The sequence below is a fragment of the Crocodylus siamensis genome, chromosome 1 (assembly GCF_052110815.1).
Source record: "Crocodylus siamensis isolate JL-2025a chromosome 1, ASM5211081v1, whole genome shotgun sequence".
NCBI lineage: Eukaryota > Metazoa > Chordata > Crocodylia > Crocodylidae > Crocodylus > Crocodylus siamensis.
In genome coordinates, this window is record NC_143395.1 from 420268908 (window position 1) to 420285614 (window position 16707).

At 53.0% G+C, this 16707-nt stretch overlaps 2 protein-coding genes across 2 annotated transcripts in view; one reads left to right on the forward strand and one right to left on the reverse strand.

Annotated features, from left to right (window-relative positions):
• Positions 1-16707, reverse strand: part of LOC149875529 (uncharacterized) — a 433980-nt gene that overhangs the window by 236189 nt on the left and 181084 nt on the right. The gene's annotated exons all lie outside the window — the stretch shown is intronic.
• Positions 3603-8381, forward strand: LOC149875536 (E3 ubiquitin-protein ligase TRIM11-like). The gene is made up of 5 exons (XM_090030963.1): positions 3603-3656; positions 4996-5226; positions 6005-6027; positions 6138-6238; positions 7840-8381. The coding sequence occupies exons 1-5, from the start codon at positions 3618-3620 to the stop codon at positions 8379-8381; spliced, it is 936 nt and encodes a 311-aa protein (XP_089887089.1). The 5' UTR covers positions 3603-3617.

Consider the following 16707-nt stretch of genomic DNA (forward strand, 5'->3'; position numbering starts at 1 on the left):
ATATCAGAACAATGGATAAGTTGTTCCCTGAATGGCATTTTCAGCAGGTCGAATGCGACATTGAATATGTGAATATTATGTAATACTTGACACTGTATTAGTATTAATTTTGTGATGCTTCAGGTGGGATCCTGGTTCCACAATGTGTTTAATAGTGCCTGTTTTTTCCCCCCCCTCGGATAAAATGGCTAAGGGGCTCCAACAGTGGGTGAGGGAACTTGGAATTATATAAGAAGCAAGTTAAATGATTTCTACATGGGGTGTTCAGTAAGTCAAAGTGGTATTGTTTCTTCTGTGAATGTTATGCAATTTTGTGAAAGTGAGTATGTATCAACCTTGTGAAACCTCAAGTGGGTTTGGTTTCCTTGTTGCTTTTCTTCATGTGTTTGATAGTGTCAGTTTTTCTAATAAAATGTTTCAAAAAAAAAAAACCCCACTTTACCTGGCAGGGGCAACATCGTGTGTTTGGGTCCAAGCATGCAGTTTTCCTTCAGTGTCCCTGGGGATGTCTGTTCTCCTGCCGTGGCTTAGTACCTGTCGGGGTGTTGGGGCTTAAGGCCCACTTTATGGAAATGGGAGGCTCCTCCCTAACTTGCTTTTGCACCCATATGGCCGAGGGAAGGCGAAACTTGGGAGCTTGCGCCTGCACATAGGGCTCTTGGGCTTCCCTTTAGCTTGCTCCTTCAGCCTTTTGGTGGAGTGAAATTAGTGGGCATCTGGGCTCCAAGGCCTCTGGGTTTGTGGCTTGCACAGAGGATGCCTGCCATGTACCGGGCAGTATCTGAAGTCCCAAGCTGAAGTGTCCGCAAGGGAGGGTACTTGCCCGTGGTCGTGCAGCACAGACTGGAGTGATTGAGCTCTGCTTCGCTGACAGAATTGAGAACTGATTTGGCCCAAGAGATAAAATTAGTTAACGGTGGAGGGCCAGTCTGGGTTGCTCCTGTGCTAAGCCTCCCACCTCACTGCTCCTGGCCAAAAACCATGCTCTCAGTGTCACTCCTGTGACACCTAAGTCCAGTCAACCCCCTTCCTGGAGCCCAATCACAAGCCTGGGTAACCGCTGCTACCACCCGGACTTGGGTCTTTCGTAGGGCTCTGCGCCACCCAGGGTGCACAGACCCTGCAGACCTTGGGTTGCTTAACCCACTGTGGGATTTCGGGGTGCTTCCTTCCTACAGGAGGAAAAGAAAAGCTAAGCCCACCTTAGCAAGCCTAGCAAAGTTAGCTAACAGGGCTGGTCTAAGGTGGTTACTACAGGGTGTCATAGCTGCCCTCGGGGCATGTCCTGCGCTGAGTCCCACAACTTTCTTGGCCTCAGCACTCTTTGTGTCATGTCTCTGGGCCCCTTGGCCCTGTCTTGCCGTGTGTCCCAGCCCCTGGGATCCCTGGCCCAGGGTGGGCAGTCCCTGGCTTTTCAACTCAGCTCAGCCCCAGAACAAACTGAACAGGGCAACGCAGAGGACTGATAGTATCTGCTCCATACAATGCAGCTCAGACTATGACACAACTTGGTTTAGAAAGGCAGAATAAAGATAAAAGAGCTTTTCCTGTAGCAAGTAACAGAGGATAACTGCAGGAGTGCTGAGCTTTAAGGAATCAGTTTCCAGGCCTCGGGATTGTCCTTCGGGAAAGGTTTTGGCTGATCATAGAGCATGCATGCCAGAGCCTCCAAATCCACATTACTCCAGAGTTGGGAATGCTTTTCTCTCCCTTTCCCAGAAAAAAAATCTCTGGACTACAGTTCATTAGACTAGATGCCAGCACTCACTGCTTGAATTAACTGACCAGTCCCAGGTGTCTCAAATGCTGCGTTTCAGACTAAGAGGAGCCTGTGGGGCGGGGGGGCGGATGTTATGTGGGATGCTGCAGCTCAAAGCAAGTGAAGGACTGTGGGGGTAAGGGGATGACAAAGCATCCTCTGGTAGGAGCACGCGGCAGCCACCATCTCTCTTGTCCAGGTCTCCACCTCCAGTTCCCTTACATCTTCCTGCCATGCCTTGTTGTTAAGAAAATTGAAGAGAGGTCAGGTGATAAGAGGATGGTAAGAGGAGAGCTAAGATCCACCTGGATGAGGACGGTCCTCTTCACAAGCCTCTTTCCACCCCTACATCCTGCTCCTTCCTACTCCTGGCCAGGTGTCCAAATGTGTAGCCTTACCCCTGGGATCCTGAACCCCTCAGTCGGCAATTGCCACTCGCTCTGCTGCCCCAAGCCAGAAGTCACAGTGTCTCATGGTGCATGGCATCACAAGTACTTGTCAGTGAATTCAACACTCCCCCATTCGTACAAGAGAAGATCAAGTGGTTGTCACCGAATCCCCGCTTCACTTAATCCACAGGAGATGTAACCAGCCTCCCTTCATTCCTCCCAAAATGAATTAATATCCATGAATTCCAGAGTCCCACCTAATATGTGGCTGAGCACTTCATCATCAATGAACTCACCAGCCTCCCTTGGTGCCCCAAAGATCAGTTAGTTATTCCCGAATGTACAAGTCTTCATCCTTCATACCAATTACATTAATTGTCCTGCTTTTTTTCTCTAATTTTGTGCTTTGCATATCCACGTGTGGTGCACAGTATTTCCAAAACCAGCCATGCATTCCCCACACCAGTTGTAGTGTGTGCCGGATCCTTGTTTTTGAGCCCACTGGAGCTCCTGGGGACCAGTAAGACCTGGCTGCCTCCATAGCTGACTGTCTGCAACAGGGAACTTGCTCCTTTGTCCCCGACAGCGCATGGACCCTTTTTCCGGGTGCTCCGGTGCCCACGCAGCCCCACTGGGCTTCCTGAGTAGGTCTGCCCTCGCACCCTGCCCTGCCAATGTTTCGTGCCTGGCACAGGGATGAGCCGGCTCTGTCACAGGGGCCGGGCCCTGCTGTAGAAGAAGTGTCTGGAGGAGACCAGAGGAAATCTGGAGAGGGACCCGGTGTAGGAAATGCAACAGGCAAAGCCTGTGTGCTGCAGACCTGCCCCCTTCCAGCCGCCCACCCCTCCTGCCCCAGCAGTACCCAAGCCTGTTTCCCAAACTGGCCCAAGCTGAGTGAGAAGCTGTGCATGCCAGGGACGGGCACGAGCCCCAGGGTCAGACACCTCGGGCACGTTTCTGAATGAGCTTCTTGGCCAAGCCTGTTTGATGCAGAGGCATCAGGATGAGTGGGGGAGCAGGGCAGGTGGGTGCAGGGCATTGTGGGAAATGCACTTCTGCCGAGGGGCAGCAGCTGGACTTTGCTGGTGCTGGAGGGAGATGTTGCCCCATTTTTTGCTGCTAAAAAACAGCAGGTTTTTTGCCTGCTCATGAGGTGTGTCTGCAGAGCAACCCTGAGGTGACTTCTCCCCTCACAGCAGTTTCAGCTGCTGCTTGTACCCGGTGCCAGCGCCCCTGAGCCAGCGCCTGCAACGAGGGGTCTAGAGGAGCGGGGAGGGGGCTGGCCAGCAAGCCCCCCACACGCCTGCTTCTGCCGCTTGCTTTCCCTGCACATTTACTGATCCCGTATCAAGCCCTCCTTGTCCCAACACGTGTCAGGGTCAGGAATAAGGAGCTGATGCTTCTCCTGCCGGGTGCAGCTCCAGCGGGCCCTGGACCCTCTGAGGAAGGGGCTGGAGAGAGCCCTGGCGATGGAGGCCACGGAGAAGGACACCACCACGGCGTGGGAGGCAGGTGCCAGTCTGTGCTCCTCGAGAGCTCGTTCCCATGGCAGAGCTGGCGGTGAGGGGTGGGGGAGCTGCAAGATTTGCCCCGCGGGGCTGTGTCATGGAGGGAGCTCTTCCTCGACATCGGGGGATGCTGCGGTCTGGGGGAGAGCTGGGACCAGACTGGGCTGAGGTGCTGGCAGCTTAACCCCTTCCTTGCCACTCACCCAGGGCTGGGACCGAGCCACTGCTGCTGGCCTGGACGGCATACTTGACCTCCCATTAAATGGGCCACACTTTGCAAGCTGGAGCCATGTTTGCTCCCAGAGCTGCTGCACTCTCTGCACACCCCGAAGCCCATGTCTCTGCCTGTCCCAGCTATCCCAGGGCTGTGGCACCGCAGCAGGATTTCCATCACATGCGTGTTTCGGTTTCTGTGAGATTCCTCTAGCAGCTCTCCGAAGTCTAAAAGCCTCGTATCAGGATGGGCATCGCTGAGGCAGAGGAGGAGTGGTGCAGAGCCCTTCCTGCGGGGCCCGGGGGCAGGGCAGGCTGGGCACTCGGCTTTACCCTGCCCTGCGGGGAGGGGGAGCCCTGTGCTCTTTCACCCCCAGTGCCCCCGCGTGAAGGGAAAGGGGCTCTGGAGTTTGCTGTGCCCCACCCCAGGGCCAAGGGGAGGCAGTGCGTGTTCCCCTGCCCTGGGCCCGTGCACAGGGGCGTCAAGGCTCCCCAGCCCGGGCAGCTCTCACCGGGGCAGAGTTCATGTTTGTGGGACTGGTGCGGGCTCCTTCTTCCACCCTGCAGCCCCTTCCTCACATGTCTCTTCTGTGCTTTTCCTGGTTCTTGGGCTGTCATTTAAGGATCTTCCACTTTCCCCACCTGGAAGGGAAAAGCCCTGGCAGAGGAGCCTGTCTCCTATGTAGAGAGCTCCTGATGGCGAAGGTGGCTGTCTTGGGGTCCTTCCCACCCATCTCCCTTGGCCAACACAGGCTCCAAGTGCTTTGCATGACGCACCTCCTGCCTGTCTTGACCCAGGCCTGGCACAAAAGCACGGACATCAACAGATCAGCCAGAGATGACCCGTGGCCCACTGGGTTTTGCTGCAAGCCCCAGAGCCTTTACAGAGGCCCCAGATCCTAAATCTCTGCTTTGGATAGCAGCCCTTTTGCTATGGGCTGAAAGTATTGTGTGATCCTTTCTCTAGAGAGTGCATCACTATATGTAATGTGTGTATCATATATCCGGTGACAGTCTACCTACTGACAAAGGGCTGCACACCCTGAGTTCATGCCTTCCCTCTGCCAATGCAAAGCTGGAAGTGGAGATGGCAGCTCACACTGGTTTTTGCTGCTTGTCCTGGAAGAACAAGGTAAAGCGACAGAGAGAGAGCATCAAGTCTGAGTGCGAGAAGCTGCGTCGCTTTGTGAGCCAGGAGGAGCAGCGGCTCCTGCAGAGCCTGGAGGAGGAGGAGAGGGAGACGCTGCGGCGCCTGGAGGCCAACGTAGCCCAACTCTCCCGGCAAAGCGCCTCCCTGCGCAAGCTGATCTCGGGGATAGAGGAGAAGAGCAGGCAGACCCCTGCTGAGCTGCTGAAGGTGAGCGTGCGCTGCTGATGCGGCCCCCAATGCTGCTGCCGTCTGGCACAAAGCACCCTTCGGCCTGGCCCCCAGACCTGGTGGAGACTGGGCCAAGACTCAGGTGAGACTTTCCATCAGTCTGGAGATCTACCAGTTTGTCCTGGGAGGAAATTCTGATTTGGGAGAAGTGCCAGGTTATTAGTCATGAAGGCTTCTTGCAGACATGAGGATAAAAAGGGCTGTACTGTAAGTCCAGTGTGTCCCCGCACTGAACCCAGCGCGTCCCCAGACGCGGTGTCACATTAGTTGGACCTGGCTTCCCAATGTCGTCATAGACTGGGGGCTTCAATGGGGTTTTTTTGGAGCTTATCTCTAATAATTGATTGAATCTGCTTTATATTAAAGCACCAAAAAGCCTTGCTGAAGTGCATGATCTATACAGATGCTGTCGAGCAAGGTCAAACTAACATGCTGCCTCTTCCAGTAAAACACAGGGTTTGGGGGTTTTTTTAATCATTTCTGTCAGCAGCAAAAATGGACAGGAAAGCACATCTGGAGGTCGCCGTGCAAATGTTCAGAGTAATGTAATGCTGAGACAGAGGCGACAGCAGAGAAATGGTTCATCGCCCCTTGGCTGCATCCAAGTGCACCAGGCAGAGGCAGACTTAGGGATTTTCAGAGAGTGAAGAAATGGATGCCCATCGAACAGACAAGTCATAAACTCACTGAACTTGGATGCAGATGGTTTCACCCAGCAAGGAAATAATCACTGTTACCCTCATGTTTCCCTTTCTAGGATGTGAAAAGGACCTTGGACAGGTGCGGTATCTTCCCCTTCCCCCTCCCAGGAGATTCCTGCTTGGGCTGTGGCACGAATATCCATGTGGAAGAGCTGGGCTGAGCAATGATGGGGGATATGTTCCTCTTAGGAGCAAGGATGTGAAGCTTCAGGAAGCAAAAGCTGTTTCTACAGAAGTGAAGACCCCGTGCAGCATCCCAGGCATAATGGAAATGTTAAGGAAATTCAGAGGTACACCGCAGCACATGGCAGGGTCACTGGCAGCAGCAAGAGCCGTGCTGGGCGCACTGGGGATGTAGCACACACAGCACAGGGGGATGTGACTGCCGTGTTGGCAGAGAGCCTCCGCAGTCCTGCAGCCGTCTCCTCAGCCCATGTCTGAGAGTCTTGGGTGCACAAGCCCAGTCTGTCATCATCTCTTGTAGGACACATGAGCCTGGACAAGACTGACCATGGGGATGGCCCACACTGGGCCAGGCTGCACCCGGACCAGGGTGTGAGACCTCCCACCCTGCAGGGATCCCCCAGCCCTGCCCTGATCCCGGCTGGTTGTTGAGCAAGCAGGAGCTGCAGGGCGCCGGGGGTGGAGAGCACACATGGTCCCCGGGGCTGTGAGCCAGTCCGTGCCAGCACTGTATATGCCGGGGGGCCTGGGCATGGCTGGAGGGGAGCTGTGTGACTCACAACAGGGGACAAATCCCTCTGGGAGGAGAAGTGGGGCTGGAGCTGTCTCTGTTTTCAGCAGGGGTGTTGGGTTCGAGCAGAGCCAATGTCCTCCAGTGGGCAAATGTCACAGCAGGTCTGGGGACAGAGGAGGGGCAGGTCCGTTCACACCGGTGCTCTGAGCAGACCCCGTCCCAGGCTGCTCGTCCTCCCCAGCCCCCCCTGCACAAGCGCTGCAGGAGTCTCCGGCTGTTCCCAGGGCTGCATTTCCAACGGCTCCACGTGGCCCCGGAGCCCCGGTACTGTTGGGAGCCATTGGAATTTCTGCCCCTAGGTCACTCCCGTGTGTTTGGAAACTGCATCTGGATGTGCAGCTTCTGGCACGACGGAGGGGGCCAGTGCGGCAACTGGGCCCCCGGGCCTGGGATTGCGCAGTACTCTGGGGGCAGATGGCCCCGGTCCCAGCAGTGTCCCAGGTCCCCTGTACATGGGGTGTCCTTGTCCCAGTGCAGGTCCTCCAGTGGAGACCCCTAGAGCAGACACAAGCTGGGGGGGCCTGGGACATGTCTCTTGTGAGCTGAGCCCAGAGGTTTGTGGCAGTCAGTGGGGAAATGCACCCTCCCCGCTCAACTGCCCCAGACTCACCAGCAATGGGCCCTGTTCTCCGGTGCTTAGTGCCCCCGTCAGTGCCCCCCTGCCCTTCGCCTTCCCTCCCCACCCCTGCGCCCAGCCCTATGCAGGGCCCTGCCTTGGGCTGGCTCTGGGGAGGCGCTGGCTGTGGGCTGCCCTGGCTGCAGTGCTGTGCCCACAGGCTGGGGACATGGGGGTCCCCCTGGGCAGAGCAGCCCAGCCTGGGGTGGAGGGGCAGGCACCCACCTGCTGTCGGCAGCAAACCGAGTGACCTCGGCCCAAGCACGGAGACCCCCAGGCCCTGCCCTCCGCTCCCCCTGCCACCCCTCCCCCGGGCAGCCTGCCATGGGCCCCTCTGCTCCCTGCTGTCTGGTGGGGACATCCCCCTGTCCTGTTCCCCCCATTTCCTGTTCCCCCCATTCCCCGTGGGGTGACGGTGACTCCCAGCAGGGACCGACCCGTGATTCCTGGGACGCGGCGAGTTCCCCGTGATCTCGGGACCCGCCTGCCCCCACCCGGACCCGCAATTCTCTCCCCAGCGGACGTGACTCTGGACCCAAGGACAGCTCATCCCCACCTCGTCCTGTCTGAGGTTCGGAAATGTGTGAGACTCGGAGACACCCGACAGGATGTGCCCGACACCCCCGAGAGATTTGATGCTTGTGTCTGTGTCCTGGGCGCAGAGGGGTTCAGGGGCGGGAGGCGCTACTGGGAGGTGGAGGCGGGAGACAAGATGTGCTGGGCCCAGGGCCTGTGCAGGGAGTCTGTGCACAGGAAGGGGAGGGTCACACTTGCACCTCGCAATGGGTACTGGGCCGTGTGGCTGCGGGATGGAGGATACGGGGCCTGCACCTCCCCCCCAACCCCCCTCCCCGTGAGTGTGCGGCCCAGGCGGGTGGGTGTTTTCCTGGACTACGAGCGGGGCGAGGTCTCATTTTACAATGTGACCGACAGGTCCCATCTCTTCACTTTCACCGACTCCTTCTCTGGGACCGTGCGCCCTTACTTCCATCCTGGTGTCAATGCTGGGGGCACCAACGCGGCTCCCCTGACCCTGTGCCCGGCCCCAGCCCAGTCCTGAGCCAATCCCTGTCCCTGCCACAACCCGCGGGACAGACTGTCCCCCCCCCGCATCCGACTGCCAGCCCCTCGGTGTCCCCGGGGTGGGGGGGGCTGGGGTCTCCATCACAGGAGCTGCTCCCGCCTGGACCCTGCTGCTGCCCTGGCCCAGGGGTCGTCTCCCAAGCCCCCATGCACAGCACCCCGCTGGGAGGGACCGGCTCCAAACTCTCATCCTTCACTTCCACATCCCTGCATCCCTCGGGGGTTTTACCTGGCTACTTTGTTCCCCTCTCTCAGCGCTGTCCCCCTTTCCCCTCCCTCCCCCCATTCCCTTTTATATTTAAAATAAACACCTCTGCATTGCACACCTGCTCTCTGCACATCATTTCTTACCCTCTGGTGAGCTGAGCGCTTGCTGCGGAAAGCTGGTGCATCTGGGATTCAGTGAGTCTGGCGGTGCTCAAGCTTTCTGGTGTGCGAGTCCAGGGCCACGCACCACGGGCCTCACGTGGGTGGGACGGCACAAGCAGCCCCGGCCCAGCACACGTGACACTGTGCCTGAGTGCCCGGGGTACAGGGTGCCGGGGGTGGGGGGCAGCAGGGAGGGGAGAACAGCATCCCCAGCGGTGCTCCTGGCAGTGCAGCTGTTACGATTTTTTCACCTCCTGCCCCTGGGGTCGGTGCCCAGAGCGTGTGCCCCAGTCTCCAACTTCCCTCTGCTACTGCCAGGGGCTCCCAACAACTCCAAAATTTCACCCATCACCAGATCACTGGACCTGTGGGGATGGGTGACTTGGGCTGCAGGCAGGATCTGGCCCAAGGGCCACGGGTTGAGCCCCCCTGAGTCTACAAGGGGCATCTCGATTCTGCCGTCTGTCCGACTTCACGCTAACACAGCTAGCTGCCTCTCTCAGGCCACATCACTCGTTCTCCACTGGTTTTAGACTCATTCAACTCAAGGCACCCTCAGAAAATGTCTTTTCCCCCAAGAAACACTGCTGGGGCCAGCACAGTGGCTGCCCCAACCTCCCTTACCCCACAGATTATTGGTGCTATACTATATAGACAGATGCACCAAAATGCTCCATCACTTGTAGCAACAAGTCTGCACATGTCTACACAGCAAAGCACTTTTTATTTCATACTGCTGCTTTTATTTCATATTTGCCAGATTTAGAAAGGAGGCGGCAGTGAACGCTGGGAAACATCCTCATCTGTTATGTGTTAACCAGCACCAAGCGTGCAACGCGAGACTTGTCCTCAGACATGTGCTCAGTCGGTTGTGTTTTATGCAACAAGGAGCAATTCCTTCGATGGCTTACCTTATACTGCAGTGTAAGCCTTCCCAGAGAAGCCCTGGGCACCTGTCCAATCTGAAAAAGAAAAGCATTTTCCCTCCAGACAAGATCAGGAAATGACAGAGGATCCTCTACACTGAAGGGGCAGAGCCTCAGCTGAGAGATGTCATTGCTTCCCTGCAGTGAACTGAAGTCAGCCAAGGGTCTGTCCTGGGGAGAGGTCCTAGCTCAACATGGTCCCAGGTCTACGCAACAATTTGGAGGCTCTAGATACGTATTTGTGCATGTGATCGATATGTCCCCGTCCCACCAGAGGTGCAGGGAGCTCCCGTACAAGTGTTGCACAAAGCGGTTCGTTTCTTTGGAGGCCCGCAAAGATCACAGACACACAGTCATCAGCCGGCACAAAAGGTTGTATTTGTTTGCAAACAAGGTCAGAGCAGAGCCAAGCACTCACATTAACTCTGACAAGCAATGGTGTTTGCAAGCGGATTTTATCTTCTCTCTCCTGGGCACGTGTGCAGAAACAGGAACTCTTACAGCCTACTTCCGTTTCATACAAGCATACATGTGGTTACATCATTACATACATTGCATGTATAGTATAATTAGCTACTTAAGTATGCAGGGCGGAGAGGTAAATATGCATCAGCTTATTAAGCATGCTCAGAAACTACAACAGTTCGCCAAAAGTTCACACTTTAAGGCCATAGCTAATTGAATTTTACCTCCTGCAATCAGCATGAGAAAGTCTGAGGCGGGTGAGGGGGAGAGAGTGTAATCAGCATAAGAAAGACTGAGGCGGGACTGGGGGAGAAAGGAGTCTTTGGCAGTATTTCTTTCTTATCAGGTGCAAGATGCAAGCTGCGCATTTCTAACAATATTCTATTTCTAACAATATTCCCCCCTCAAGATGCTTTCTGCTCCCCATTTTCATTTAGGCAGATTAAGATAATTATGAGGAATTTTTCTGAGGACCATGACTTTTGCTACAGTCTGTGCTTTGAGGGGGACTGTTGCAACTTGCATTCCTTCAACTGTAGTGGTTATCAATCTCATGAAACAGGGAGTAAGGCAAGGGATAAAAATCAATCCAGTCAGAGCACACAGAAATACAAACCCTACTTTTTTCCACCAGGGTCCTCCAAGCAGATTAGACTACCAGTCTCTATCTCATGTGTTTTTCCACATTTGTATTGGTACATGGGCTATTTTCCTAATTTCTTTGGCAATCTCTAAGACTACTTTCTCATTATCATCTATTTGGAGGCAACAATTAGAAAGGTTGAACTTTCCGCAGACTCCGCCATCCTCTGCAAGTAAATAGTCTAAGGCCATTCGAATTTGGTATATGGCTTCTCTCATCTGAGAACTCTGTCTGGCCAGTAACTGGAGAGCAGTGGCAGTCTGGCTAGTAATTACTTCCAAGACTGCCTGCAATCTGATAATTCTATTTAACATTTATATTGGTGTCCAGTATCCCCAACCCCCATCATCAGCCCATGTAGCAGGTCCATAGTACTCAATAATCCTTTGAGGGGGCCATTCATCCTCCTTGCACTTTTGGGAGCCACCTTGTGTCAAACTCACATCAATACTTCTCTTGTTCCTCTTCCAATCATCATACAAAGAGATTCCCAACTTATTTCCAACCTCAGACAGTAGCAAAAAGAAAGCTGGTACAATTACCCCAATGTAGCATGTTCCTACCCACCCTTGTGGTAGTATTGTATAGGCCCGTTCTCTGCAAATCCAATAGTATGCTTTTAAGGCCCTATTTTTCTATTAGTGGCATTTGGAGGGGCCCAACCATAGGGCATCTCGGGAAACTCCAAGCCCCCTTCTGGACCCAAGGGACTAGCAGCTGCGAGGCCTCCTCTCATGGAACATTCTCATAGCTCATCTTGTTTCTTGTTTGTACAATCTGTCCAATCATTACTTTGATTTGTGGCACTCCGATACTTATTAAACCATGCAATTGTTCCATTAGGATGCTGCCACACTAGCCTATTATACTCTGAGCTGTTAGGATAATAAATCTGTTCTAATTTTGTAAGTTCCATCCACCGCACCTTCAAGGTCTATATGCAATGGCTATGTCCCAAACTCTTTCTTGTACTATTATTACTGATGCAATATTCTTCCAATGCCACTTGGGAAAGATCCCAGCTGCGGTTCTCATCTCTTTCTTGACTAGTAATCTTAACATCTGCCTTAGTACTCACTAGCCACTTTGGGGCCAAAAGAAAAGCCCTCCAAGGCCACCGGCCTCCGGCTTCTTGGAGTTCCCCACAGGCCCAGCAGTTGGTGAGATTGAAGGTACCTGCAATTCTTTCCATCATGTCAAAATACAAATTTGCTTCTGGGGGAGGAACTGGGGGAAACGGGGATATGGGGTGGTGGCTAGGGCGATTTAATCCTGCCTCTTTTACTACATAGATAACAACAAAGCATATTAAGATTCCCACCATATTCTCTCTCTCTTGAGATCAAATACAGCCTAAACTTTTTCTTTGTTACTTTCTTGTCTGATTTTCTGAACTTTGATTAAGCCGTCTCAGGCGCACTTGGAGATCACCAGCAGGTTCACAGCTACACCTGGCGGCTTCTTGTTCCGAGGACGACTCAGCTTCTGGAGTGAGTTCGTCTTGGGAGCTGGTGTCCTCTGACGCTCGTGGATGTCATTTCAAACAGGTATGGTGTATCCAACGGTCATGGCCAGCAATCTTTACAGCGGTGTGGGTTGTTAGAAGTACCTGGAAAGGGCCACTCCACCTTTTTCCACCGCTGCACCAAGACCCAGTCTCCCGGGCAGAAGTCATGTACCGGTACGTCTAAAGGCAGACGCTGAAAGGAGGCTGCATACCTGTGAAGAGAAGACAAGACAGACTGCAAAGCAATAACGTACATACGAAGCTCACTATTACCTAATTCAAAAGTTACATTTTCTCGCATCCCAGGGGGTAAGACTCGAGGCGGTTTGCCAAACATAATTTCATATGGGGTTAATTTAAGGCCCCGTCAGGGACTGTTTCGAATGCAAGTAAGAGCAAGCAGCAATGCTTGAGGCCACTTAAGGCGTGTTTCAATACAGATCTTGGTGAGTAGAGTCTTTAAGGTCCTATTCATGCGTTCCACTTGTCCTGAACTCTGTGGTCTCCATGGTGTGTGTAGTTTCCAAGTGATCTTGAGGGCTTGTGCGACTTCTTGAACTACTTTTCTCACAAAGTGTTGTCCTTGATCCAACTCGATGGATTCGGGTAGAGAGTACCGGGGAATGATTTCCTGCAACAGATACTTCACTACTGTAGCCACAGTCGCAGTCCTGGTGGGCCATGCCTCAACCCAACCGGAGAGCTGGTCTACCATGACAAGTAAAAACCCATGATGTCCGGACCGTGGGAGCTCGGCAAAATCAATCTGCCATGCTTGTCCAGGGTACGCTGCCCAGGGTCTACCTCCCATTGGCACAGGGGGTTTCCTTTGAGGGTTTACTTTCTGACATGTGATGCACCTAGTAGCAATATGCTGAGCTTCTACATATAGCCCTGGAGCTACTGCTTGGCGGATCACTAGATCACCCATAGCCAAGCCTCCCATGTGGGTACTTGCATGGAGCTGTTGCAGCACCTCCCGAAGCAATGGCCTGGGTATCATGACTTTCCCTCTTGGTACTATCCAGCACCCATGGGAGTACTTTTCTGTGCAAGCCTCCTGTGCAAATTTATCTTCTTCAGGGGAATACTGCGGGACTAGATCCCGGATGTTTGGCCATACAGCATGGGACAAGACCTGTCTGGATACTTCTTCCGCCTCTCCACCAATAAATGCGGCTTCTTTTGCTGCTGCATCACCCCTTGCGTTTCCAAGCTTGTGCTTTTCCTCAGCAGTCTTCCCATGGGTTCGCACATGAATGACTGCTACCTCTTTAGGCTGGTGGAGTGCCTCTAGTAGCTTGATAATCTGAGGGCCGTTAGCAATTTTATTCCCAGAAGCCATAATGAAACCCCTTTCTTTCCACAATAGTCCATGCGCATGAACTGTAGAAAAAGCATAGCGAGAATCAGTGTCCAAGTTGGGCCTGATGGCTGCATCAGCACCCCTGATGCAAACCCTCGATTCTCATGGACATACAGTCGATATGGCTTTTTATTATTCGGGATGGCCAGGGCAGGGGGCTGGGTTAATGCTCCTTTAAGCAGATCAAAGGCATGCTGCATTTCTTTATTCCATTTCCATTCAGTGAGACTCTCCTTAGTCAGGGAGTCATACAGTGGTCTGGCCTTCCCACCATGATCTGGTATCCATAGTCGACAGAACCCAGTTAGCCCTAGGAATGCCCGCAGCTCCTTGGGTGACTTAGGTGAGGTTAGACCTTGGATTGCCTGTATGCGATCTGCACTCAGGGCTCTGACTCCTTTTGAGAGCTTATATCCCAAAAATGTAACTTGAGGCTGACATATTTGGGCTTTCTCTCTAGAGACCTTATATCCTTTTTCCCCTAGGGTGTTTAGCAGTAACCTGGTGGCTTCCTCTCAGAGTTGTAAATTTGGGCTTGCAACCAGCAGGTCATCCACATACTGGAGGAGAGTCACTGCGGGGTGTGATCCCTTCCACTCCTCCAAGTCCTTCTGAAGGGCAAGTCCGAAAATATGGGGGGCTGCTTTGAATCCTTGTGGGAGAACTGTCCACATGACCTGGGCTTTATGAAAAGTATCTGGGTCCTCCCATTCAAAAGCAAACAATTTTTGACTCTCTCAGTGAAGGGGAATGGAGAAGAAAGCATCTTTCAAATCTAGCACTGAAAACATTTCAGCTTCCCCTGATACTTGTGTCAAAATCGTGCGTGGGTTCTGGACTACAGGATGGTCTGAAAGGACCTTCTTATTTACTGCTCGCAGGTCTTGGACCAGTCTGTATGAGACCCCATCTGCCTTCAGCACTCCAAGAATGGGCGTATTATATGGTGAGGACCCTTCCACTAGCCATCCGCACCTCTTGTATTTCTCTATTAACGGCTTGAGTCCAACTCTGGCTGAGTGGATACTGCTTTACCCGAACGGGCCCCTCCCCTTCCTTGAGTATGATCCTTACCAGGGAGACCGACTTAGCTCGCGCAGGGGTTCCATCAGCCCATACCGAAGGGTCTACTCCAGTCATGTGATCTTCAGAACTTACTGCAGGGCGTCGGTCCTCCAGGAGAGCCATCTGATAGTTCGAGCTCTGCTTGACAGGTAGCTGGACCACCATCTGGTCATCTCTGAAAAATATCTCAGCTTGCAATTTTGTGAGTAGGTCCCGCCCAAGTAGTGTGACCGGGCAACTTGGAGAATATACAAAGGAGTGCTCAAGCAAATGGTCCCCCACTTTGGTGAGGAGTGGTTTACAAACAGGGAGTCGGGATTGCGTTCCCTCAATCCCTTCCACAAGTACACGCTGCTCACTAGCTCTTGCACAGTGGGGTTTTCTGGAATCATTGAAAATGTAGCCCCAGTATCCACCAAGGCTTCAAAGTCTTTGCCACCAACCCTAATGGTTACCATGGGATCTTCTCGGGCTCCAACCCGAAGGGTAGTGGTCTTAGATCCCCGTCCCCTTCATTCTGTGTCCTCACCCTTTTCCTCTGCCCACATGAGGTGACCTCTTGGTTCCCCCTCTCTCTTCTCCTTCAACTTTGGGCATTCCCTCTTCCAGTGTCCTTTCTCCCTGCAGTAAGCACAAACGTCTGCTCCCACTCTTTCTCCTTTCCCTTTCTGCATCCCAGCCTTTCCAGGGTTACCTCCAGTTATAGCAGCTGCCAGCACTGCCGTCTGTCGCTGAGCCTTTTTATCCTCCTTGCGCTCCTGCACTTGCTCACGATTCCCATATACCTTATATGCAATTTCCACCAGCTCTGAAGTCGGTTTCCCAGCACCTCCCTCAGTTTTCTGTAGCTTCTTATGAATATCAGCAGCGGATTGACCAATAAACATAAGATTTACCATGCGTTGATGATCTGGGGCTTCTGGATCTAGGTCCGAAACCTGTGGAACACCTCATACAGCCTCCTGAGGAAAGCTGAGGGATCCTCTTCTTTTCCCTGTCTCACTTCATACAACTTAGACAGATTAGTAACCTGAGGCACTGCCTTCCCCATTACTTCCACTATAATCCCCAGATACCGTGCACTCAGCTCTCTTCCTTCTGCAGTATGATTATCCCATCTCGGTTCCTCAACAGGGCAGGTATCACGCAAGGTACAACCAGCAGCTCCGTCTGCTTCTACCCTGGCTGCTGCAATGCGCTTTGCTGTCCCCAACACTAATCTCCTTTCCTCCGGGGTCAGGAGGGTTTGGAGCATCATCTGGACACCAGCCTAAGTGGGTCGATGGGTTTGCCCAATGGATCGAAACAGGTCCCTCATCTTTTCAGGGTCTTCACGAAAAGAGGGGCTCTGATTCTTTCAGTTAAATAAATCTGAAGTACTAAATGGGGTGTAGACAAAAGTTGCATTGCCCCCCTCTCCAATAATCTCTCGCATCGGGCAATTCAGCACCGGCTGTGATTCTACAGTCTTGTGCAAATAATAGCCCTTACTCCCTGATTCAGATGGGACACTTGGGTGAGGCACTCGCTCTGAATCATTAAGTATGCTTTGATACACCAGTGGTGGTTTCCCTGAGGGAGGGAGTGGTGGTGCAGAGGGACTGGATCCTGAGGAGGTGTCTGATTCATCCTCGCTACCTGACAGGGTGACCGGAGAGTGGGTCCGATACTCAGCCAATTCAGAATCCCCGCCCCCCAATTAGACTCAGAGAGTACAGGCAGTCCTCCTTGAGTCTCTCCTTTAACAACCATCACATGAGACTTTACTAAGCATTTCTTAATCCAAGGTGGCTGATTTTGAACCACTTCCAACCAACAATCTATATAAGGAAATTGATCCCAATGTCCATCTTGCATAACTGTGTCATGGATAGCTATCACTTCTGTTACTACAAAGGATCCTTTCAGGGTGCAGTGGACCCCAAATTTGGCCACTCGAGTTGACAAAACTTAATTTAATCA